General features: G+C 34.3%; 1 protein-coding gene across 9 annotated transcripts in view; it reads right to left on the bottom strand.

Moving 5' to 3' along the window:
* Nucleotides 1-27,350, bottom strand: part of CACNA2D1 (calcium voltage-gated channel auxiliary subunit alpha2delta 1) — a gene marked incomplete at both ends in the record, with an annotated part of 412,192 nt that overhangs the window by 55,676 nt on the left and 329,166 nt on the right. For all 9 annotated transcript variants that reach the window (XM_084230055.1, XM_084230054.1, XM_084230056.1 and 6 more), the window contains 5 exons: nt 3,967-4,056; nt 5,187-5,236; nt 5,966-6,044; nt 17,818-17,922; nt 22,846-23,004. In XM_084230055.1, coding sequence (XP_084086181.1) covers nt 3,967-4,056; nt 5,187-5,236; nt 5,966-6,044; nt 17,818-17,922; nt 22,846-23,004 — 483 coding nt within the window. The remainder of the gene's footprint in view (nt 1-3,966; nt 4,057-5,186; nt 5,237-5,965; nt 6,045-17,817; nt 17,923-22,845; nt 23,005-27,350) is intronic.

The raw sequence follows: 27,350 nt of genomic DNA, 5'->3' as shown, positions 1-27,350 counted from the left end.
CTGATCTAGTGAGGAAGGACAATCATAGAGAGACTTTCAACAAAACAAGATACCAAGTCATTTGGGACAAAAATATTAAGTAAACAAATACACATAGTCGCAGGAGGCTAAACATATTGGCTCTCTAGTTAGTACTAAGCAAGAACAGTCCCAGTGAGAACATCCTTAATTAAAATCATACCAAAATGTTCACAATAACAATTTCCTAAAACTATATCCTAACGATAATTCAATAAAGAATCATTCCAATGAACTATTTGAGTTGTCATGACTGTGCATAATTTTAAAAATATTATCATAAGAAAGGCTGCATATGAATCCAATCTTTTCCTTTGCATCACTTTTGTGTATATACAGAATAGAATAATTTGCTTCGAAATATGCTAATATGTGCCCCAAAATGAAATGCTATACTTCAAACATATTAAACAAAGTAATGGATGAACCCACTGGTGCCCAAATTCTATTTTCTCTTTTTTATAAAGCACAAAAAAACTGTATTTTATTACTAGAAACTGTACAAATTACTAGAGCATAAATAAAGAAAATAGTTTCTGTGCACTGGGGATTTGATATTTTTCTAGAACTCAAGTCTTTTCACTTCTCTTCATGATAAAGAACCTCAATTTAAATCTAAAACAAAAAGAACCCTTTACAATATTTCTTTATGTGCTTGATTGCTACCACAGAAAATCTTAGGGAATATACTGAAAAAAAGTGCTATACTTTATAAATTTAGCAGGGAAACAATATTAAGAAACCAACTGTATATCAATATATTAGCAACAAACTATTAAAAAATAAAAATGCTATTTGGAATAGCATTTGAAAATAACATAATAAGGAATACACTTAACAAAAGTTGTCAAAAACTTATTTGAAAAAAAAATAATAAAAATCTAGGCTCTGAATAGAAAAATGTACCATACTGGGCCTCCCTGGTGGTGCAAGGGTTAAGACGCAACCTGTGTAGCTATCCACAGCCACTGCAGCACGAGTTCAATTCCCGGCCAGCCAGGGAGCAACCCACATAGCACAGCAGACCTCTCCTGACTTGCCCACTGCTACCCTCAGCAGTGTACTTTGGTCAATATGCCTGTTCTGTTCCTCACTCTGTCTCTGGTGAATCCTCTCAGCAACCCCCCCACCCCCGCCCCACACCCAGCACCTCTAGCCTTTATATATTTTTGTAACTGTAAGCTAGTACTTCTTCTTTTTTTTTTTTTTTTTTATAGAGGCATGCTTTATTTATTTGTTTGCTGGTTTGTTTGTTTGTTTTGTTTATACATGCACTGGGTACAGTCAGAAGCACCGGAGGGTGAGAGAATTCACCAGAGCCAGAGTGGGTAGCAGAGCAGGCAGAAGGACCGAAGTACACTGCTGAGGGGAGCAGCGGGCAGCAGGAGAGGTCTGCGTGCCATGTGGGACCCTCCTCCGGTGGCCGGGGAGCAGCCAGGGATCGAACCTGCGCCGCAGAGGCCGCGGGCAGCTTCACAACCCAGCGCTCAACCGCTGCGCCACCAGGGAGGCCCCCTGTAAGCTAGTACTTCTTTACAAAATGCCAAGCTACTTATTTTTCCTCACCACCAGCCCTTATATCACTTTGATCTTTCCCCCTCCCATTACTCTTAACCTCAGAAACCTCCTTTCAATTAGTGTCCACTACTTTTTACAAATATTTTACTTTGCTGAATTGTCTGCAATGTACATGTCCAATATTTGCCCTTGTCATTCTGACTTGCTTTACTACTCATAATTCCCTCCAGCTCCTTCCATTTTTGCTATAAATGGCAATATTTTGTATTTCCTTATGCAAAATAGTGTTCCATTGTTTGGACATACTCTATTTACTTGATCCAACCCTCTACCAGCAGGCATTTACATTATTTCCATGTTTTAGCTACTGTAAATCACACTGTAATAAATATTGTGGAGCACATAATTATTCTGATTCACATTATTATCCTACTCCTGTTTCTGTCATTGTCTCTCCCATTTCTTCTAAAATTGACTGAACTATCATTTCTTCAATGTAGCCGACACTTCCTCAGCTTCCACACTGTACCTCCTTTGATTGGTTTCTATTTCCATCACCAGTTGTAGAAACCTTAATGCACTAATATCTTCAGGCTGAAATGTCACTATCTTTTTACCCTCACTCTACTCTATCCCCGAATAAATAGCTTTTTTCCCTCCTGAATTTCCAAAGCTCTTTAGTTTTCTTATTCTACTTATTACATTCTTCAACATGTCCCTCTTAATAAATCTGTTAATTTGAATAGCATATATTTTGATTCTGCTATGTGCTTCACTTTTAATATACTAGAGATTCCAGGTAAATCACTTTTCATTCTTAAGCAAGGAAAATTAATGCTCTTGATCTACTGAATAGGAAGTTCATGTGACTTATTTTTTTCTTTTTTTACACTTTTTAAAAATATACTTATAAAACAGTATATTTAGAGCCAAAATTTCTTCATAATGTTATTTATACTACCAGTAGAAACTTACCAACAAGACAGGCATGCTGGCTAATGAACTTCTGGTCATAGGAGATAGATCAAGACATAATTATTGACTACTCCTATCGTACTCTGTCCTGTGATGGATTTGGAAAAGCGAAACATTTTGACCACAACTTTGGGTGACCATGTAACCTTAAATAAATATATGATGTCAAGAAGGAACACTGGACAGTAATTTTAGCTAGGGATTGAGGTAAGCAAGCTTCACTTTATCTTTCTTAGCATGCAAGGCTGCTGCTAATAGTGCCTATTTTTCTTCTTGCTTCCTGTATATGTTTATTTTACAAGAACCAAATGATAAGTAATTCTAAATGGATTGCATTTTGCCCTTTGGGTTCATCATTGCACTCAGAAAAGTACTATCAGCATAAAATTGAACTCCAAGTAGGAAAAAGAGTTACTGAATCAACATTTGCTTTTAGGGCTTAGTATTTTGTTTCTCTCCAATACAGTGTATTAGTAAAATCATTAATAAACTCATGAGAATAAAGCATATGAGTAAATTTTAAGTATGATAATTGCTATCTATAACTTTCAAATTCACAAAGTAAAAATTACATTAAGAAAAGATTTTTCTAAGTCAGTCCTATTGCCATTTTGAGCTGGATAATTATGTGTTGGACAGGGGGAATGGTTTACAGTGTAAGATGTTCAGCAGCATCCTTGCTATCCATCCAATGTCAGTAGCAACTGCTCCCCACCAGTCATGGCAATTCAATATATCTCTACATATTTCCAATTAACTTTTGAGGGACAACTTTACCCTAGCTGAGAAACACTGCCTTGAAATACAGTTGAATTCCCAAACCAAAATTTCAATTGTGCTATGCTCAATCTAACATGTTTTTTTTAATTTGTTCATACCAGATTGGATCATCTTGATAGTTTTTATTTTTCATAAATACCTAGGGTCAAATTGAAACCAAGATATTATTTATGAAGAGGTGATTGGTCCTGGTAATTTCAGAGTAGGGTTAAGATTTTGCATATCTAGCTGCACGTACGTCCAAGTTTCGGTGGGTCTGGCTTGGTTACAGAGGTTATCCATAATTTTGCTAGCTGAAATCTACATTTTAAATAATTTCTTCAATATCCTGGTTCAAAATCTGCAGGCATAGGTGCTAATTCACATGACTTTCAACATTTTTTACACAAAAAAGCCCAAAATTTATTTAAATGCCTATAAATCCAAGATCCTAGGTTGGCAATTCTACATTCTCACTGGATCAACTAGAGAATAAAATAACAATTTACACTTATAGTTCTCTCCTACACATGGGCTTAGTTTTTATAGTAAATGACATAAATTCCAGTAAGAAGGTTGTGATAGAGAGAATTTTAGAAAAGGTTTAATGAATAAGGAAAGTGTCACCCAGAAAAAAAACTACAAGCCAGCTGTGTGCTTTGTTATGAGACTTTGCCTGAACAGCCAATCTCTTACCAGAGCGTCCAGGTACACATTTGTCCACTGAACTTGTTTAGCCTTGTCTCCTGCTAAAACCATTGGTCTTCCCAGAACATCCAGATATTCCTATTTTAAAAAAAGGTAAATGTTGGAAAACTAAAACTGCCATATAAACAAAAAAATATTTCCACAGATGTAAAATAATCTAAATTTGAAAAAGGAACATGGAATCAAAATTATTGATTCCTACTTTGGGACTACATAAATGATATGTCTACATTCTTGGACTCAACAATATTTGACTTAGATTATTTATAAAATATATCTACCCCAGTTTTCTTCTAGTAATTATCAAAACGTTCTTTTTATGAGGTTCAGTCAGTGATAAGTGAAATACATTCCTTGTGAATTGTTTTATGTTAATCTAAACTATTTAGGGCTCTGTGATTTACTGGATGGAATTGTACAAATTTGAAATAATAAAGCGGCCACATACATGCTTTCATATCACAGATTTTTGGCTGAAACTCAAAACTACATTTAAACATATCAAAAAATAAATGAAATACTGTGCCAATTCTAGACATCAGACTCAAAATACAGCTGCTGTTTCATTTCAACATTCAACATATTCAGTATTCATTTCCACAAATGCCAAGTTATTCATGCTAAATCTTGACTTAGTCTATTTTGTGGATCCTCAGCTATGCTTAAAATTGAGTAATGGTTTTTAAAAGGTGATTTATGAATATTTTAAAATAATATATATTTCAATTAATTCAATCTATAGCAGGCATATTTTCCACTGAATGGTTACAGAAAAAAATATCTCTTTTTTGTAAGTATATTTTAAACAGGTAAATAGATCTACAGGGGTGATTTATATCTAATTTATATCTAAATTGTGACTAGTCTATAATATAATTAGTCCTTAATTTTTTTAATTTTCCATGATGTACCATAAATAAAGTCATTTAAGTGAATTAAATTACACGTTAATAAACTTTATTTTATGATTTAACATCCGAGAAGAACAATATATTCATTTTTTACCTGAGCTTTGGATGTTTGAAAACACTTTGGTGCCTTAATGCAATAACCCAATACATTGCCATGATAATCATCATTCTGCCAGAAAGGTAATATTATGGATTTTTTTTTTACATTTTTATCTCTTTTCTCCATATTGAGCATATCTGAAGCAGAAATTTGTTGTTTTTAAAAAAATAATTTAAATAAGTTGTAAATAACCATACCTGAGTATTGATTCTTATAGCTCCAATGGAAGGAATTTCATAATAATAACCTGAAATATATACACACATATTTATTTATACATAACTATTATAATGAAGGGCTACACATTATTTTATGACTTTGTGTAGAAAACAGCATTTTTACTTCTACTTGAGTATACATTGAAATGTCTATACCACTGATATGTTCTAGATGCATTTTACTGTAAAGCACTAAGGAACCTGGAATAATTCTAATTATTTTTTTCAGAAATCATTAAAGTTACATATTAATGGCACCTGACAATTAATACACTTAAGTAACATTTTTGCCTAAATGTAGCAATCAGGACAAATTTTCAAATAGCATCTTTTTCTCCCCCAAAGGACAAAGGGAACACAGCCTCACTACAAAAAAATTTGCATTGCCTAAGAATGTATAAAGATAATTAAAAAAAACAGTAAGTTATCCACTCAGAAAAATGTAATATGTCACACTTTCATAGCTGTTATACAAAATTCAAATATTCTTTTATTCCCAATACTTCATATCAGGTTCTATTTGATATCATTAAATAACATATATCCCTTTCAGTATCATTAAATGTCTGAATTTATGTAAAATAGTAACACTAAAGTCAAAGTTTGCTATGTTCCTGAGTGTTCTCTGTAGAAAATATGTCTAACATCTTGATTCCTACAAAAATTAGCCACATCTTGATATTAAATAATATGTAGAATAACAACTATCAAGTTACTTCTTTTCTAATAAAATGTGGCCAAGAAATTAGGTCTGTTACCTTTGTTTTCACAGGCCATCCACTGAATAGGTCCTCTGTCATAATTATGTTGACCAACTGAAAAAGTGAATACACGTACCTGGTGAAATGAAAAATAGCTGTTAGACTGCGTAAAATTGAAGGGCAAAACAGAGTGAAAAGAGAGTTGATTAATATGACAAGAAAAATGGAGCCCGGTAAAACATTCAGGAAAGCACCAGAGGGAAACATAACCTATTCTGATCACAGACTTTAGTTACTAAATTTCAAAAAGCACTTGGGTACCCTGTGCCCTATCACAATATTGTAGCAGGATCATGACAAAGCTGTGATGAGTAGAAAAGGCATCTTTGGTCCAACCCAATTTCACCTGTCTCACCTAGTTAAAACACATTTGCCACTTACTTAGTCACTATACAAAAAAAGTTTCCTCTGTATCATATGTATGTGGTTATAAATATAGAGACAGGAAATCATTATACTCTTTATTGCTTGCGGCAATTAAATACAGAAATGGTTTTACTATTTTCAAATCATGGAAATATTTAGGATATACACATATGATTATGATGTTATATTACTTTTCTATAAAGGATAACACATTTATAAATAAGTAAATAATTTAAGTTTTTAAGATTTTTAAAAGGAATTTTAAAATACCAACTGTTTCTAATAGGATCATTTAAAATATTAAAATATTTTAAAACAAGGCAGTTTTTAAATTGTAGTAACTTAAACCTAAGAAGTCACTGAATTTACATCGTATAAAAGTGTAGAGCATTCACTCAACGATGTCAACAAATGTTTCATGAAATAGCTATTCAACAGATATTGATTTTAATTGATTTAGTAATCTCAGTAAACCAATAGTCTAACTTCAACATTTTAGCTCTTTCTAAAGATAAACATGCAGAAAATCACTCTGCCATAAATTCATGTTCTGGTTTGAACTATGTTAAGAGCTTTCCCCTAATTCATGTCGATTGACTGTTTGAGTTGACATTTTCTAATTGTTTCGTCTGTTTCAACTTTTGCACATGATTCCAGAGCACAAGCCTCAAAAGAGCTTTCACATCTGTTCTCTGTCCTTTCACTGGAATGGCCACACAGAGATCACATCATAACAATCTCTACCCAAAAATGTACATTGAGGATGTTGCTGTTTCACTTGTAAAGTTTTATGTGAGCCACTCGTAAGCCGTGCAGGTTTACTTAGCTAGTTATGCAGAAGCATTTGGTGAACACATCTGAGATTTAATCACCTCAAATGGCAAGGACAAACGACTGGTTATAGGTGACTCACTCTCTCCCTCAAAATGCAACCATTTCATTTACTTTCTTTCTACAATTGGGTCATTTTGAGGGCTGTCTATATAATTCAATGTAATGTTACTGCTAACATAGATGAACTTACTTCTTTATGGAAATATTTTTATAAGCAGGTTGGCCACCCTAACTGATAATTCAATTAAACTGCCATACCTTAAACAACAGACATGAATTCAGGACAAAGAAAAACTCCAGATGCTCCAGAAAGCATTTGGGAATCATTCCTTCACAGTTGACATTTGAGAGCATGTCTCAAAGTTCAGTTTCAAGCACTGCTTTGTCTAGTTTTTCTTGTGGCCACAATAATATTCTAGTAAAACATTTCCACAAATGCTTTTCAGTAAAAAGGAGTAAGACTAAATGAATTACATACCTATCTCTTTAAAGGCAAGTATTTCTAAAAACACAAAATCTACACTTTAGGCATACACTGGTGATTATTTAGACTGATGTTATCCATAAGGTAGTCCAAATAAACTCAGTCAAGTAATAACTATTAAGAAAAAGTTTGCTGTTTTGTTTTACTACAAAAGTTTCACCTAATCCCCATGGTTTGGGGAAGCCCTCAGAGGATATTCAAATTAAGGAATTCAGGATCATGGCTGGGGACATATATACATTCTGTTATATCTTAGTTTTACAAAATTTTAAATAAACAAAATGTTTGCCTTCTCTTCTTTTTGTTCATTTTTTCATGCAGATCTATTTGAACTATTTGAACATATGTTGCATCAACTGATTGAATCTTGCCCAGATTATAAAAATATATAATTTGTACCTCTTAATTTCCATCTGCCTTAGTGTAAACATTTCAAGACACTATTTTCCTCTCAATCATTACTAAAAATCATAAGAGTTGGGCCTCCCTAGTGACACAAGGGGGTTAACACACAACCTATGAAGCTGTCCACAGCCTCTGCAGCACGAATTGGATCCCCGTCCAGGGAGCAACCCATATGGCACAGCAGACCTCTCCTGTCTCGCCTGCTGCTCCCCTCAGCAGTGTACTTTGGTCAATCTGCCTGTTCAGTTCCTCACTCTGCCTCTGCCTCGCCCCCCCACACCTCTGACCTGTAACCCAGTTCTTGTATGCATAAATAAATAAATCTTTTTTAAAAATCATAGGAGTTACAAATGCTGCCTTTTTATTATTTCTGCCACTACCTTATTATCACAAGCTTTATAAAATCTTTCTACTACATCTAAAATTCTTATTTTTCACTTAGTGGATATATAAAAATATGTGAATGCATATATTCAATAATTTTATAGATTTTTTTAGAATTTTTTAAAATGATTTTATAAATTTATATCTGGTTAACAAAAAGTAACAAAATCAACTAAAATTTTTCATTCTTTTTATAACAATGAAAAAAAATCAATATAAAAAATATTTTGTTCCCAGTTGTCACATACATGTTGAATTTGGCTTTGCCTTACAACATTTTAGCTAATTACATAACAATAATTTGAAACATTTTTTATTTCATAAGCATGCACCATGCACATTGTATGGTACATGTACATAAATAATACAATTTAAAGATTTTTGCACATCAACTTCCCGCTTGAAATTATAGACTCTCTTTATTCTTGTATAGTATACTATATTACTGCCACCCTGTGGAATAGCTAATGAACTAACTCTAAAATTCTAGATGCCCAAATCTAGAGATGATTGCTACCTCCTCATTGTTCCCATTTTCCACTTCTTAAAATAAATAGTTCGTGTTTAGCTATGATTTGGGCGTAAAGGAAAAATAAAGTCATTTCTAGAAATATGCACAAATTTAAAAATCACTTTACATTCTCACAGATGTCTCTTTTTAGTGTTATTATTGAATTTGCAGGGTCCACTTAACAAAATAACATATAAAACAACACGGATACTTTATGTGTAATCATATAAGCTATGTATTTCATATAAAATTTCAATTAAGCAAATTATTTACCATAGAGCAGGTACACAAGGTCAATTTATTGAAGGAAAAATTCCTTCACTCAAACCTATAAGTTATAAATTTATAATCATAACTAGATTCAAGTAACACATGCACACTGGAAATTTCAGTGGTAAGTGAAATGTTGTAAAGAATTTTGCTAAATGTTCCTGGAAAAAATTGTATAAATTTTGCTAGGTGCATACTTCAAAATGTTCACCCAAAATAGGCCTATATACAGCCAATAGATGGTTTTGAAACTATTGTAATAATGCTATTACTAGATCTTTTACAGAAATAGCATGGCCATATAGTATTGAATAAACCATGGACTGGATTAAACAATTCCAAGGCTGTACTATTATATCTATTTCATCTATTGTACTGCCTACCACCATAAAGGAAATACTTATTAAATAAAAAGAGCGAATGGCAAAATGGGTGATCTCTCCTTCAAACTAGAGGGTGCTAAGATGAGCTTTGGTGCTACCTGACATGTAATTCATTAAAATAGAGCAAAGCCAAAACTGTACCAGTCATCATTTCATTATTTGGACACTTCCATTATATTTATAGAATGGCAAATTCCTAATATTTTTATTTTATGTCACGCATATTTGCTTAATAGAGTAAAACTTCTGGCAAATGTAAAGGATACTTAATAGACTTACAGTACTTAAATACTGCATTATTCCTGGAGAATGAAAAAAATTCTCTGAATTCCTGACCAATTCTTAAATGCGCATGTTCACAAAAGCATTAGTAATTTGGGAGTATATCCAATAAAATTAAATTTTTTAATACAATTAAATATGTTTATTATTAGCTGGAAATTTATATAATTTTGCCTTCAGTTATTTCAAAAGCCATTTTTCCTCTGAACAGAACACTAATTCCAATAATCTAAGTAGCTATAAGCCTGGCCTACTTGATGAGAGAAAACTTAACAGCAAATTTGTTTATTTAAAATGTTTTACTGATTTTTTTTCCTCACAGTACACCACTGATTTACAACTATATCCTACAGTTCTGAACTTCTTCTGCTAATCTTTTCATTTTGTTTTGTTTTGTTTGTTGAAGACTAAAATACTTGTCTTCAATTAAGATTTTTCCAAAGCCACAGGGTCAACCTATTTTAAAAAGCCATAGGAATTTCTTGTTTCCCAGCAGAACCCAGTTACTGGAAACTGTCACCTCAACAATTATCAGTTATGCAGGGTTCAAGTTTAATTTACAATAGGCAAATCTCCAAGGATTAATGGAAATGAGACTCTGAAGCAAGGAAGCCAATAAAACTAGAATAAAAACTTGCTATCGAAACATGTTAGAAAAAATGATGTCAGAAACCCTTTTAATAATTTACTATGTGTACTAAAATTTTTGGCATTAAGCCTATAACACTAGATTAGAGTGAATATTTTAAGAGAAAATTCTACATTGCTTCCATAATTCAAAAATGTACCAGAATCCAGAATGTTTGAATAACCTGTATCTCTAGTTTTGTAGCATTATGAAATAAAGTGTCAAAATCACCTTTCACAATTTATTTCATAAAACCTCAAGATCTGAGAGATACTTGCTGTCTGCAGAGTTTTGATGGCTTTGTTTAATCCTCTTGAGCCTGTAAGGTTGTGAGAAGCCACGTCCCTTTGTGGTTAAGTCTTGCTGCCTGATAAGGAAAGCTCCTGGACAGGCAAAAAATGATTGGCATAGCTTCAGGGCTTCTCAGGAGAGAGAGAGACACAGACAACCCACCAGGGGCATTTCACATGAGGTTATAAAATGTGGACTGTGTGAATCATTTAAATTTTGACTCCACTTATTATCTGAATGACTTTTAATATGGTGTTTTTCTTATTTCCAAACAGGAATGATGGTGATGAATGCTTTAATTATATGATTATTATACATGAAATGATACATGTTGTACATGAAATGATACATGTAAAAATTAAGTATATGTTGTACATGAAATGATGCATGTAAAAAAATTAAGTATATTACAAATTATAAGCTTCATAAATATCTGCTATGGTAATGAAGATAATGATGCCAATAATGGCTATAGCACCTTCTATAGCCTAAACTACCAGATTTCAATGAGGCAACACTTTGCACTAGTAGGATGCTAGCCTCTCATGTCTTAAAGAGAACTTAATTCAAAATAACACCCTTCTAGAGTAACCATTTTGATTTGCATTATTACATTTCCAATAAGCTTTAAAAAAAATGGGGCCAGTATTGTCTACTGGCCCTTGGGTCCATGTGATATGGGACTACATGACATCCCTGAGTGACACAGGCAAGAATTAATCAATGACTGCTGAATTATTCAAGCAAATAACACATGATTTTTAAAAGGAAAAGTTTGTATGCACAGTCTTAAAGAACCGAGCTGATATCTCTCTCTCGTGTCTTACATGTGAAAACATAACAGGTGTGTGCTAATTTGGGAATTAGTCATCTTCACATTATAACAATGTAATTTATGGTTTCCCTTCCCTCTGCATATGTTGATACGATATGATAAAGAAGGAAGAAGCCACAGGTACAACAATTTGCAAGTCTGCAAAGACTACTGTCATCAGAAAGGTCAGAAAATAAGCTATATGCTGATTGGTTTCAGATGTTATTCTTGGTAATGCCAAATACTTCACTGACACTGATAATGAGGATATCCATAAAAAACTATGTGTCAGGCTGATGAGGGTAAATGAAAAGGTGCCATCAGTACAATTGTTTTTTAGTTAAACTTAAGCCTCCTTTCATATAAGATTACATATGCAAGAGTAGAAAATCAATTTTACTCTACATTCCAAATATAAAGAAAAAAAACTATTTTTAAAAGAAATACAAAGCTGTTGATTTTTTCTAACATTTATGAATTTCTTACAGTTAACCTTAGGAACACATTTGTACCATTTTTACTGATATGTTGGACATATCAGTAAGTATTTAGCAACTACTGTGCATCAAGCACTGTGCTAGTCCCTAAGGATTCAGTGGCAGGTCTACACACCAACACAACTCTGACTTCATAGAGCTTATTATAGAGGGAATTAGTTGAAAAGTGAATAAAAACAAATAACAAAATTGGTAATTTGGGACAAAGAGGATGCAGAAATAGAAAATGATAAAGAAGTGTCTGGGGATAAAGTACTGACCATCTAGAAAGACTGAGTGAGGATACCTCTACAGAGGTGTGTGGGAACAGACTTCTGATCAGAAAAGGCAGCAGCCACCGAAAGAACAGAATAGAATCCCTTTTCTGTTCTGGCTTAACATCTTCACATAAGACAGGGGCATTCTCAATGCTGGGTGAAACAATTCTACACAGAAATATTCAAGTGTGTTTTCTGCACTCTAAGATTTATATTGAGTAACATACTTTGTGTTTCATGTAAAATTTTACCTCAGTCTCATTAGATTTGCTTTATATAGTAATTTAAAGACTGAGTAATGTCTACGGGCATACAATAATACAAACCTGAAAAGAATGTATCTGATAAGATTTTCCTTAACTTAGAATAAAATTAATATTGACAACTCTTTCTCTAAGAGAAAGAACTATAAATAGCCATCAGAAAGGAGAATACAGACCCAAACATATACATGCACAAAACATAGCTATAGATTCTAAAGCTGAAAATCATCTGGAAACTGTTGAAAATATCAACTATTAGAAACAAAACATTTTACAAGTAGTGCAATATTGAATAATATTGAATAAGTCTATGGCCATACCATCCTGAACATGCCTGACCTCATCTAGATAGTATTGAATATTTTACAAGTACAAATTCCTTTCATTACCATGTGCCTGGACTTTCTTTCCAAAGGCATCATTCTTGCTTGATAGAGAAAGCAGGCATTAGAAAGATCAATGAATTATTTCCCATCAATTATTTTCCCTATATCTGTTGAAAAGTTAATGGATAATTTTCATTCTAATTATATTAAACACACACACACACAGAGATTTAGGCATTTGTGAAAATTGTTGGATTCTTGTAGATTATGGTGATACTTGGGCAGCGGAATACAGTAGTTCCAAAAGATCAACAGTAAGGTAAGCCAAAGTTATTAAAAAAAAAAAATTCTTCAGGTTATATCTCTATCTATTTTGGATTATCAGAAAAATAGAAAAGACTGCCATTCATTTTTAAAAAATTAAAATACTACATCTAATGTTGGACTTTACAACTTAAGCTTTTGTATGTTTTTACTTTGAAAATTAGTCCACATCTATCATATGCTTCTTTCCCCCCATTCATTCTTCCAAATCAATTTACTAGTTATATTGCAGTTATCATTAATTTTGAATACCTTTTCATTTTTGGATTAAGTATGAGAATTAAGCTAAGGATCAAAAAATTACTTTTTAGCTGTCAGGACAACTGTTAAGTGTGATTTTGCGAACCAGTCCACTTGCTACTTTACAGAAAGTCAAGTATCTTACATTTTGCCAGGCCTGGGAATTATCTTTCAACTCTGGGTCTGGTTTTACTTTCCTTTATTCATTTGTTTGGACTCTATCATAGAGTTCATTTTAGTTTTGGCACCATTTTAAGAAAGTCTCATATATATATATATATATATATATATATATATATATATATATATGGGTGAACCCTGAGGAATGGCACTGCTTCAGGTAAAGATTAGAAAGTAAATGTATTTTAATTTGCAACAGCTGTGTGACGAGATTAACATGGATTCAGTTTTAAAGCTGTACCTATCTATAATCAGGTAGGTTAAATCCCAAGAGTAGCATATTCTGCAAAAGAGCCCAAACATTTTGTTCTAATTTTCAAACCTTTTGACCTCATTAAATTGTGCTGTGTATCTGCAGCCTCATTCATCAGGCCTCCGGATATAGCTCATCACACCTACCTGGGCTGCTCTGAATGACTTCTGATGTCATCTGGATGAAAAATGAGTATAAGTGATGCATTCAGCAGCCACATTAAGGCCAAGTAAGAGGCTTGGGGGAAAAAGTAGGATTTGAAGAGTAGGTTTTAAGAATTTATCGAACTTTCTTTATGACTTTATAATCTAGTATTTTAAGCTACAATTGAGCTGCTTTGAGCATGCCTTAACACACATGCACAATTTTTAATGTACTGAAAGTTTCTATTTTACTAAATCTATCAAATTTTATTTCTACACACTGGATGTTTGATAGATAATGTGGCTAATGAAATTCTGAGTTGACATATTTGTAAAGAAATGCATGTTAATTTTGCAGGGAAGGCTGCCGTAGATATCCATAGATGACAAAGATAAACGATTCTCTTTCTTATCAGCATCCATCGAATGCCAAGTTCTCAGACAGGATAGGAGGGTGCAAGGTACAGAAGTGTGGGATGGAGGGGACATTATGAACAGGTCTTCAATGCATCCCCCAGTATGTGCATTCATATTTAAATATGGTGCAAAATCTCTTATACACTCATTATTTTAGTATGTACATTTACATAGCATGTGCATGCTTATGCCCTTGACATAGACAATAACTATATAAATGCTGTCAAATGATTGTCCACCATCAAATATTTTCACTGTGAGTCGACACAGAACATATAAATACCAAGAAATTTCACGTTTGTGTACCAAAACTTCTCCCCTGAATATTAGAAAATGTGGGGAGTAACTGAGCTTCAAAGTAGGATGTATACAAAATGCAGGAGAGCGATGTTTCCAAAATTATAATTCCAAACTGTCCCATTCATAAACCTGTAGTTTGTACCTTCTCAACCTCTCCCCTTTCAAGGATCTCCATCAATTTCCCTTTCCCTGTTTTGCATAAATTCACTTTCCCTGTCTGTGTGTCCTTTTTCACCATCCTTTACCATAAACTATAGATCAACAATTCTATCCTACAAATACATGTGTAAACACATGTCTGTATACAACATGACCTTGAATTGAATTACTGTTCACCACTATTTCTTAGCAAAGTTGGAAAGACTTTAGAAAAAAAGAGTGGTTATATTCAGATTTCCACTTCATTCACTTCTCAACCACCTGTTGGCTTTTACTTATACCATTTTTTAAAAGATTTATTTGTCTATGCATACAAGAACTGGGGTGTAAGCCAGGGGGTAAGAGGAGTCCCCAGAGAGAGTGGGGAGCAGAACAGGCAGATCCACTAAATTACACTGCTGAGGGGAGCAGCAGACAAGGTGGACAAGGCAGCGGACAAGGCAGGAGAGATCTGCTATGCCATGTGGGTTGCTCCCTGGCCAGCCAGGGATTGAACTAATGCTGCAGTGGCTGGAGATAGCTTGATAGAGCTGTCTTTAACCCCTGCACCACCAGGGAGGCCCTACACCATTTTATACAAGAGAACTCATGCCAGAATTACTCACACAGTCCCTTGGTCCTGGAGATACAGCAGGAAGTTGTATCTACCTTTATGGTAGATACAGATATGTGAATACATCACGCTGGTATCTCAGAACTTAGCTTCAGCCAAGTTTGAAATTATAGAAATATAGTATCTGATACCAAGAACATCTTAATTTTTACACGGGAAAAAACTAATAGTTAACTAAAAATCATTAAACTAAGCACTGTTTAATTTTCAAAGTCACCCTGAAAAAAGTGTGTGTTCTGAAAAACAACAGTCAATATATAATAACAGCAGGACTTTTGAAATTCAAAGACTTACTTTGTCTGTTTTATAAAAGTGAATGATATAACTCATTTATTATGTAGTTTAGTATGTCACAAAATGCCTTTGTTTAAAAAGCGGAGTTTCTTAATAGGTGAATAGGATAAGAACCAGTGTTTCAAAGTAATATTTCAAAGTAATAATATTTAAATTGGACAGTTTCAGGATGTAAACATAGAAAAATGGTTTTAAACTAGTAAATTCTTCATTTATTCAATCACTTGAACAATTTATGAAAATAGAGGGTAAAATACAATTGCTTTCCTCATGACAAGAAACTCTTTGTATTTTAAGAAAAGAGGGGAAAAAAACACAACTTATGACATGTTCCACGATAAGTTAATGTGTTAATCTAGAATAGTTTTGGAAGAGTGAAAAAAAAAATAAAACTGCAGGTTTTAACATTTTAAATTTAAATTTGTTTAAAAATAGTGTACACCTAAAACCAAGATATAGCTTAGGCACGGATACTGATATAGAATGTGAAATTCATTACCCTTTTTTTTTTTTTTTTAAGAATCTCTTCCTTTATAGGAGATGATATATTAAACAAAAATATCCAGAGGTGATGGTGGATGGCATAACAATGCAAAGAAAGATGATTTATCTAAACTTACATCCACTGAAAAATTATACAAGTAGTAGAAGCTGCACTTATATAATTATACCAGAAAAATTAATATACTTAAAATTATGACTAAATTTAACTTAGCAGAAAAGTCTATTTGGGGCCTCCCTGGTGGTGCAAGGGGTTAAGTCTCAGCACTACCAAGCCACTGCAGCACAAGTTTGATCTCTGGCCAGGGAGCTAACACACATGGCACAGCAGACCTCTCCTGTCTTGCCCACTGCTCCCCTCAGCAGTGTATTTCAGCAGATCTACCTGTTCTGCTCCCCACTTTGTCTCTAGTGAAGCCTTTCACCTCCCACACATCTGGCCTATACCCCAGTTATTGTATGCATAAATAAATAAATCTTTTTTTAAAAAGTCTATTTGATATAATGAAGATTATTAGAATTTTGGGATAAGTGTCTTTTATTCTATTTATAGAGGTAGTTTTTTGGTTAACATTACTTTGTCATATTTGAGATCTTTAGAATACGATAGATTATTTGCAATATTGACATGAGCAGTATATCCCTTACTCAAAGTTACATTCGGTAAGTATGAATTTCTCCTATAGCAGAATCATGTTTCCAACCTTTGCTAGCTTCAATCTATTATTTTTCTATTGAGAACTATCTCCAAATTTGCACTCTTTGCTGATGTCTAAAGTTTAGCATTAAATAAGACACTGGCCCAGTCTTGTAGGACACTACAATGTGGACAGGGGATTGAGGGAAGACGCCACGCCTTTACATCATAAAGGCCATGTAGGCCTCCACACAGTGCAGTATGGGAGCAGTGGGAAGGGAAGAACATACACACGTCTGAAGGGGTAAGGAAGCACTTTCAAGTATTTTAACCTGCTTCAAAAATTCTCATCAATATGGATCCCATTATTCAGAAATTTTGTCTATAACAAATCAACTATTTAAATTTTTTTTCTAATCTTTTTTTAGGAAATTAGTTTGGGAATCATTGTTCATAGCAAATGTGGAGACTAGATTAGTCTGAACTGAAAAACTTTAATTTTCTGTATTTTCCCAATATCCTCTGGTTTCTCTTCCTATAACATTTTCTTAACTTGAAGTTATGCATACGAAAATAGGATTCTAAAGGTCTGAATCATTTTATTAATGTTAGTCATAAGGTAATAGGAATCTTATTAAAATATATTTAATGACTAATTCAGACATTGATATGTACTGTATGATGCATACCAATACACTAGTATTTATAATTTCCCCCTTACCATCCCCCAATACAGCCTTTAAAAACCACCCACACTAATATTAAAATGACAATACTATAAAATTACACTTACTTTTTTGTCTTTGTTGTATTTGTTAAATATCTCTTGGGCTCTCTCTTCTCCTCCATCCGTGAACAACATGATGATCTTATTGCAGTTGGCTCTGGAAACATTATACTGTTAAAAAAAAAAAAGTGTATCATTTAAAACAAAAGGAATATAATACAATATGTAAGACCATGAACAGACTGATCAATACGTATATCACAAGAACCCATTCTTGGAATAATCCAGGCCCACCATATAGCTCCCCCAGCCCCAAACATTCACAGATCTCACTTCCTCTGGGTCTTTCATTAAATGTTACTTTACCAGTGAGAACTTTTTGACACCATGTTTTAAATTCCAGTCTCCCTCCCAAGTTGTTCAGAAGAGCACCCTGTGCTTAATAACCTCTCAGTAATTGATTTATACATTGTCTTTAAATGAATTAATGTTCATTATATCAATTTTATGTTCCTATAGTTCTTAGAAACCAAAAAATATTAATTAAAAAAGAACAGCTTTTTACATGTATTTCTAATCCATTTACAAACATTAGTTTCTTACTTCCTTTTTCATTCCTAATAGCCAATGCTCTTACCTATCTCTGTAAATAATAATGTCTATTTCCACAACATCTTCCTATTCTCTCTCAATCTGTCACACATATTTTAACCCAGAAAGACTCAGTTTCAATATAAATCCTCTCATAGAGTTTATTTAAATTTCCAAAAAATCATTGGACATAGAACCAATCATAGATTAGCACCCAAGTACTAGTAAACTGAATAATTTAAATGCTGGACTTCATTGGGATCTAAAATTATAATCTCAGCCCTTTCTACTGTTATGTTTGTGAAAGTGTTGAGAATTAAAAAAAAAAAAAAATCACACTAATCACTGAAAGCTTAGTTTCTTTGAAATTGTCAACCATCTAGCTCAGGTTGCTCAATGGAGAGAAAATGAACTTAATGATTGTAAACTTTGTAACAGTCACATTAAAGAAAGAAGAAATCCCTAAAATCAATTCTAATGACATTTTATTTAGTCATCTGATACAGTCATCTGATATATTACTTCAACATGAACTCAATATAAATTACTGAGATTATATATTTTTTTCTTTCACAATAAGTCTTAGCTTTGGATGTGTGTTTTATAACTTCATGACATTCAATTCAGACCAGACATATTTCCAGTGCTCAACAATCCCAAGTGATTGTGATTATCAGATTGAACACCATAGCCCCAGCCTTTAAATGACTAGTGTTTTTTTTTTTTTTTTTTTAACATCATAGTTTCCTGTTGTGTTTGAGCTAAACTGCAGGTCTGTGCTCTAACTTTCAAGGAAGTTATATTTCAAGGAAGATAAACCCCATTACCTGTTGTAAAGGTTAACAAAGACAGCACTTTGCTTTACTAATAAAAGTTCTGTTTCAAATCACCTCACCCCATTGCTTAGGCCATTTGAACATTAGCCATTCAAGTTTTTAACCAAGCATCGTGAAAGCGTAGTATTGACTAAAATAATTTGTAACATTTCAGTATGGTTCTTATCTTTCAAGGTAATTATCTGAAAATATGACAAAGTCACATATATTATCATCAAGATATTTTTGTGAAAGGTATTTAAATCCCTTAACTACAATTAATTTGTCTGCTGATTTGTCTTTCATTTACATCTATAAAACAGGCAAAACAATATTTGCCTAAAGGACTGTTTCATAAAAGTGATAAAATAAATAGATTTTTACAACAGAACATGGCTTTGTTTTTTAAAGTAGTGGAGAGACTATTATTCATGAATGCAAATATGAGTGGATGTTAGCACACTGGGTCCTGTTGATCATTTGTATAAATTAAAAAAATAACCTTTCTCAGGAAAACTAAATAGCAGGACACACACAAAAGAGATAAAATGGTTTCTCTCAACATGATTTTTCCTGGGAGTAGCTTTCTCAGGACATGCAGCAGAGTTAGAATGTAACAGAAAATTTCAGAGGATTGGCAATTCTCTAAAGAGTCACAACAATTACACACAACTGGGCTATAGCCATTTAAGTAACGTAGGAGAACTTGATCACTTCAATAAAATCACAATGGAAAGGGTTGGCCATTTCCTGTAATAACCATTCATCTTCCACTTTGTCGGATCCCTGAGTGGCTGGTACATAGTACCGCCACCAGCATATATGCACTCGATTCAACATAGTTTTTGAAAAGTGCACTTCAGTATATTTGGTAATATTTTATGAAATGCTATATGAAAACTAATTCAAATCACAATTTAGGGTTTACAGTAGGATAAATCAAAACTCTAATTCTATTTGATAGTTACATTAAGTTATCTTGATAGTACATTGTTACCTTGCAAGGACAAAAAAAACAGGGAATGGCAAGATAGGAAGACAAAGTGTTTGATATAAAATTATGCTTCATCCATGACATTGGGAAAATTGTTTTAAAATGAAGAAATGCAGGACACAAAGGACACACGGAAAGAAAATATGTGAGACTTGCTTCAGGAATAGCTGAGAACAAAATGGAAACAATTTACAACTGTGGTAAAGGCAGTTTGAGAGGCCAGAAGGAGTTAAAGCCCATTTTATCAGCAACTATTAATAAATCTCTCTTGATGAGAGTCTCTGAAATAGTGCAGTAGACTAGAGACCACTTATTAGTTTGCAATTGAAACCTGAATGGGGGGAATGAAGTGAGGCAAATTAATAATACTAAGGAGAATAACTGAAATGCCAAGTTCTAGAAAACTTGATTGTTGACTCAGAGAAACAAAGTTTTTAGAAAAGCATATTCTTTCACTAGAGAAAGAATCTCTCAAACTGATAGTCAATTACATTTAAAATTTAAAGTTTTGAATGATCATTGTTTTATTGATTAACACACATCATTTAATACACCTGGACATGGACCAAAGATAATTTCCTGTAAAATATGCAGTGCTCAACTACTTTTCTTCCTCCTTATTTATCTAACAGTATCTATTAAATATTACCTCTTCAAACTCAACACAACTGAACCTGAGCTCTTTCTAGCCTCACATTCTGTCTCTCTAGATCCTGTGCCACCATCCATTCCAGTCAGAGAACTTGTAGTTATCAAATCCTTCCATTACCACGTACCTGTAAATCTCTCTTCATTCAATCCCATACCAGGGTTTCTGCACTACCTTCTTAACTCAGGTCACTTATTAGATCCTTTGATTCTCATATTACAAATTTTGCTCCCAAACCCATCATGATCTGATACCTTTCCATTCCCTGTATTGCTACGTCATAGCCATGCCTGGCCACCTGCAAATCTTTCAGTGTGCTCCATCATCTCCTTGTGCTCTGCCTCTGTTGATACTGCATTTTTATCTGAATTGATTTCCCCTCTCTCATCAATCTACTTGGATCCTACTCATTCTTCAAAGTGCTGTTTTCAAGGAAATGCCTACTTCCTGACCTTCTTGGGCTAAGCTGGTCCCCTTCTTTGTTCTGCTCCTGCCAACATTCTCATTGCCTGTGGCTGCATCAACACACTGTTCAGAGAATGACACCTGAGTGTGCTAAGCTGGACCTTCTTGGGAGCAGATGATCTTATGTGCTTTTGTTATTCTAGCACTAGGCCCATGAATGGATATCGTAGGTTCTCAACAAATACTGACTGAATGAACAAATGAATGAATCAATCAATCAGCTGTTTAAAAAATTGATTAGAAGATTCACTTAGGGAAGAACAAAGTCAGATTTGAAGAAAGGAGCACCGGCTTCTCAAATAGCTCAGCAAATATGACAGGGATGTGAGCTAACTGTACCAGATATGAGTTGGTATAGTTGGTATAGTCAGTTACAGTGAAAATAACCCTTGATTCCCACCAGCCCAACAAAGTACACTGGCATGCTGTTTGCTTTGTGTCAGGTTCTGTGGATAATCCTTTTATGACCCTCTGATATACTGGCCAACGTGACAGCCCCACTCCACTGTGTAAGTGTGGAAACCACGGTACAGAGAGGTCAGGTCTGCACTCTCACCATTGTGATGATGTTGGCACTTCGGGAATAGTTCATTGCCCTCTCAATCAGTTCAAAATGAAATAGACACATGGTCATTTGAAAATACTAGGCTACCATGTGTGATATGTGCTATAATATAGCAGTCAGTAGGCATGCCAAAGTCTGACAATGTAATTGCAGACAAAAATGAAAGATTTAATCAAGGGAAATTTTATTGAGGAAGGAATTCCTGGGTAGGAACTTATTTTCCTGATCATCTTAATGGCTACAATTTGGACCTTTCTGTACATTTAGCAACAAATGAAAGGTATAATTTCATCAAAAAGATGAGTAACAATATTTCCAGAAGTCATTTGATGACTGAAAGCACAAGTTTCCTGATAAATACTATAGCAATTGAGATAGAAAAAAAATGATATTCTAAATATCCAACTAAGTTTCAGGTGTTTGTTAAAAGCATTTAATTTTGGGCCTCCTTGATGGTGCAAGAGGCTGTCTCAGCACTATGAAGCTATCAGCAGCCACTGTAACACGAGTTCAATGCCCAGACAGACAGCTAACTCCCTGTCTCGCCCACTGCTCCCCTGAATTTCAGTCAATTCACCTGTTCTGCTCCCCACTCTGTCTCTGGTGAATCCTCTCACTCCGCCTTGCCTGCATCTCTGGCCTACACCCCAGCTCTTCTATACATAAATAATCTTGATAAAAAATAAAATAATTATTTTTTTGATTTTTAAATAATTTTATTTGTTAATTTTTTAAATAACTATTATTTGAATAATTTCCTTACAAATGTTTTCGGAACACAGTTTGAAAAAAAATTATGATATCTAAGAGAAAAAGAAAATATAGTTGTATAACTTGATTTTGGGGTTTAAAATTAAAAAATAGTTCAAAGATTTCTAATGTCTGGATATATCTGCTTTCTGGATCTATGAAAAACACACTTATCTAACCCTAAATAGCAATACACATCAGGATATTGAAATTCCGATTCTACCATTCAACAATAAGAAAGAAAAGGGATAGTACTGATACTTACATTAAGCAGCTGTTCAAAAGCAAAACTAAAACCCTTCTTATAATCTGTGATTCCTTTTGCTGTGATATTATTCACGGCATCTTTCAGCACTTTCTTATTTCTTACATTTGCTTGGACAAGGTGCTGAAAACAGCTTACATCTTGGGCATTGCTGTTAAACTGCAAAAAAAGAAAAAAAAGAATTAAATATGTTAGTGAAAATTAAAATCAATCATGTGATTTTTGTTAAATATGTGTCTTATGGTTCTTAATTTCATTGCATTTCTTTAGCTTTGAAAAAGAAAAGTGAGTAGACTGGTAACAAAAGTACCCTTAGAATCAAATACTAATTTTTAGGTAAGTCCTCAACTCATACTGTAATCCTGTGCTTGTCTCTTACCTTCCTAAAGCTTGTTTTTCCTGATTACAAATTTGGCACTTGAGTTATTTGCAATCCCTTCCAGCTCTCAAATTGTATGAGCATTTAGGCCAAAAGAAACCAACCAACCAACCAAAATCCATAAGCAAACACCAGTGAAATATTTCCGAATCCAGAAATGATGACAGATGGAGTAAAAATGAGGATTTCACCAGTCTCTCATATGGAAAAGTCAGGAGCAAAAATGGCCTTCTGAACAGCAAGAATAGAGGTTTTTGTAACCTCGAAATTGGATAAGAGATCTTTTCTATGGTTTTGAAGTAGGTATACAATCTGAGGGAATCAAGTGGCTTCCTAGGATCATCACTCAGAGGTTCTATAAAGAACATAGTGGAGTCATGAAGACAAGGTGAAGGGGACACATCATTGTAGAAAGACATTGCTGTGATGAGGTCCTAGGCAATAAAAAGCAAAAACAAGAGGGAAAAAAATACTCTAACAATACCTGCCCCAAATCAAAAAGTTAAGAATAATCACCAAAGGAATTTCACCAATCCTGTAAGAAGTATTCATAGTTTATTGGATATTTCCAAAAAGGATAAGCACAACTAGGGTAGTATAAGATAATCCAGGACACTAAGCTGAGTGGGATCATACCATTATTTATTAACTGTGTTAGAAGTCTCTTACATTCTTGGTCTACACTGTCCTATCTATAAAATGAGAATAATGATAAAAACACACTTGCTAGAAGGTAGCATACTAGCCAGGTGAGATGTTTAAGATAGTTCTCCATCAAAAACATATATTTATTTAGATACGTGGATCACAAGCCAAAATACAATTTTTATAGGTGATTATATATTTTATAAATATAATACTTATTATTAGTCCTTGAAAATCACTGAAATAAAATTATAGATTGTATAATTCATCAGTCCATTAAACAAGTATTTCCTCCCAGCAGGTTATATGCCAATAATTGTGACAGGTGCTAGTTTTGTGCCTTCAGATGCAAATTATATCGGATGCACAACTATGGACAGAGCTCACATATATATGTGAACATTTTAATTGTGTTTACTATTAATACATATTGAACTTCCTATAATAATCTACAAATATTAATCATTCCTCTTTGCAAATGCCCTACAAAAAAATGTTTTTTCATTTTATCAACAGGAAATATAAGCATAGATAGGTTAAAAAAAAATATCCAGATTCACATAACAAACAAGAGTCAGGGCCTCCCTGGTGACTCAGCGGTTGAGCACTGGGTTGCGAAGCTGCCTGCAGCCTCTGCAGCGCCGGTTCGATCCCCGACCGCCAGGGAGGGTCCCACATGGTGCGCAGACCTCTCCTGCCGCCCGCTGCTTCCCTCAGCAGTGTATTTCGTCAATCTGCCTGTTCTGCTCCCCGCTCTGGCTCTGGTGAATTCTTTCACCCTCCTGCACTTCTGACTGTACCCAGTGCTTGTATAAATAAATAAAATCTTAAAATAAAAAGTCAGGATGCAAACCAACACCATAGCAGAATAGTCTATGATTTTAACTATCCCCACATTGCCTCTCAATATATTACCATAAATTATAATAAATTCTATAAGGAAATATAATACTACCCTCCGGGAGACAGTAACAGGGAAAGGGCACCCAATTTCGATTATTGACTAGTTGGGGAAAGGATCCCCCAAGAAATGTCATTCCTATGGCTTCAGAGAAATGTTTCACTGAAGAACATGGAGGAAAAACATTCCGGGCAAATAGAACAATGTGTACAAAGGCCCTGATGGAGCAGGGCAATGCCCTCAGGGAAGAAGAGTTTAGTTGTCAAGTATGAGGACAAATATCAGGGAGGGAGGCAGGGTCTAGATCATGTGCCCCATGCAAAATAATTAGGTTTTCATTCTGTTAAATGGAAAGTCACAGAAAGATTTTAAGTCCAATACAAAATAATTTGCGTTTACTCAGGCTGCTGCTTAAGAAATGGAACTAAAATAAGCAAAATTTAAATGTAGGAGACTAAAAATTAGGAAGTTACTACAGTAACTTAAGCATATAGTGTCTTTATATGTTGAGATGGTCAAAAAAGGCAGAACTCAAGATGTGTACTGGAGAAACAGTCACTAGGATGTGGTGTGGGACAGGCACCAGCTTTCTGACATGGGCACGGCAATGGCCACAGGGCCAGAGGTGTGGCGGGACCAGCGATACTTGAGAAATAGAGACAGAAGCACAAATTCAAATGAAGGTCACTTTCAATAGATGTGACACAGCAAATGGCCACATCAAGAAGCCATAACACTTACAGCATGAGGCTCAAAAGAAGTCCTAGCTAAAGATTAAAAAAAAAAAAAAAGAAAAGAAAAAAAACTAAAAATACTTCAGTATAGAAATTTGACCTAACACCATGTGAAAGAAAGTGAAGTAGAGGAGTCGCCCCGAGGAACTAAGATCCTAAGGTGGTAGGAAGTGAATCAGTAGATTGAACTGTCTTGGATGATGAGAGGAGGCAAGAAAAAAAAGTCAAAAGTCAAAGTCTCAAGGAGACGACACTGTGGTTCAGAGACAGAACAGGAGTCCATCGCAGGCATCCTTGCAATACAGGCAGTGTCTGTGGGGGCAGATCCCAGGGGACACATGGACCAGCAGATAGGAAATGCTCCCATGTACACAGCACCTTGACTGGGAAGGAAAGCAGAAAAAAAGGGGTAGACTTGGGAACAAGAACAATCTTGATTAAAGTGAAAACCATTAGAACCAGATAGGAGTGATACTGAAGAAAGAGGAAGAAAAACCAGAGGAATAGTTTTTGTGACTTGTGGGGATGGATGTGATCCAATGGCAGGAAGAGCAGCAGCAACAATGTCCTAACTTCATTTCTCTAAAAAAGGGACAGCAGGAGCAGAGAACAGATTCTAGGGCACAGATTTGGTGCTGAGAAGACAACAGCTACTGTCTGGCCTTGTCCCCAGTGAACAGTGAGTCCAGTGACTGGGACACAGCAAGTGGGAGGTGGGAGATTTGGACAGTGGAAAGAAAGGAAAAGGGTGATCTGCATAGATAAGTAACTTGAGTTCCTTCTCCTGTGTACTTTGTATGCTGCTTTCAGAAACATCAGATATGAAGATAAAACTCCAATATACTTGTTTAGTATAAATTCAAATACTGAAAATTCAGTATCTTCAGATCCAATCCCATTCTTTCATCATACTACTGTTCTTTGATGATTTGACATAATCTTACACTGCATGTTGCATTTTGAGGAGGAAAAATGTAAGAATTTCATGCTAGTAAGCAAATAAATAAAGCTTGGCTATATATTAATAACATACCTGACTTTAGAGAATTATTAGAAATGTTTATAGGGAATGACATTAAGTAATTAAACTATGAGTCATGATAAAATTATAATTTATGAAGAAAATGAACACTGAATTATGCATTACCCTGCATCTTTTGGTTGGCCTTGACTGGCTTTTAACTCAAAAAAGTGAAGCATCTTATTAAGCCACTTTTACACAAACCAATAAAATATAAATTTGATTCATTAAATACAAATTCAGTGGTGTATAAGAGAAATACTACAATTACACACATAATAAATCTCATAAATAATGTACAGAAAGAAATAGCTTAGAGTTTAAGTCTCTATGGCAAATTTTATTCTCCTAGGAAAGTGATAAATATATAACATTCTAAGATAAACATATATTCCACAACATCTTAAACACATTTGCTTTCAGAATAGAAAAACAAAACATACCCACAGAGCAAAGCCTCCTTGGTGGCCTAGAGATTAAGTCTTACTTCGATGGCCCCAAAGGCCTGACTTCTACCCCAGGTCAGGGAGCTAACCCACATATGGCACAGCAGACCTCTCCTGCCTCGCCCACTGCTCCCCTCAGTAGTGTATTTCAGTCAATCTGCCTGTTTTGCTCCACACTCTGTCTCTGGTGAATCCAGTCACCACCTCTGGCCTACAAACCACTTCTAATAAAAAAAAAAGGAAAAAAACACACAGCGAAAGTTTAATATTATAAAGCTTTACTGTATGCATGGTGAATAAAAGTATGTTTAAGGAGCCTTGCTTTTATGCAAATCTATTAAGAAAATACTAAATGCCCCCCCCAAAATTATTGGAACAA

The sequence above is a fragment of the Talpa europaea genome (assembly GCF_964194135.1).
Source record: "Talpa europaea genome assembly, chromosome: 3".
Classification (NCBI taxonomy): Eukaryota; Metazoa; Chordata; class Mammalia; order Eulipotyphla; family Talpidae; genus Talpa; species Talpa europaea.
The sequence above is the reverse complement of the archived record's forward strand: the minus strand, read 5'-3'. Positions and strand labels throughout refer to the sequence as shown.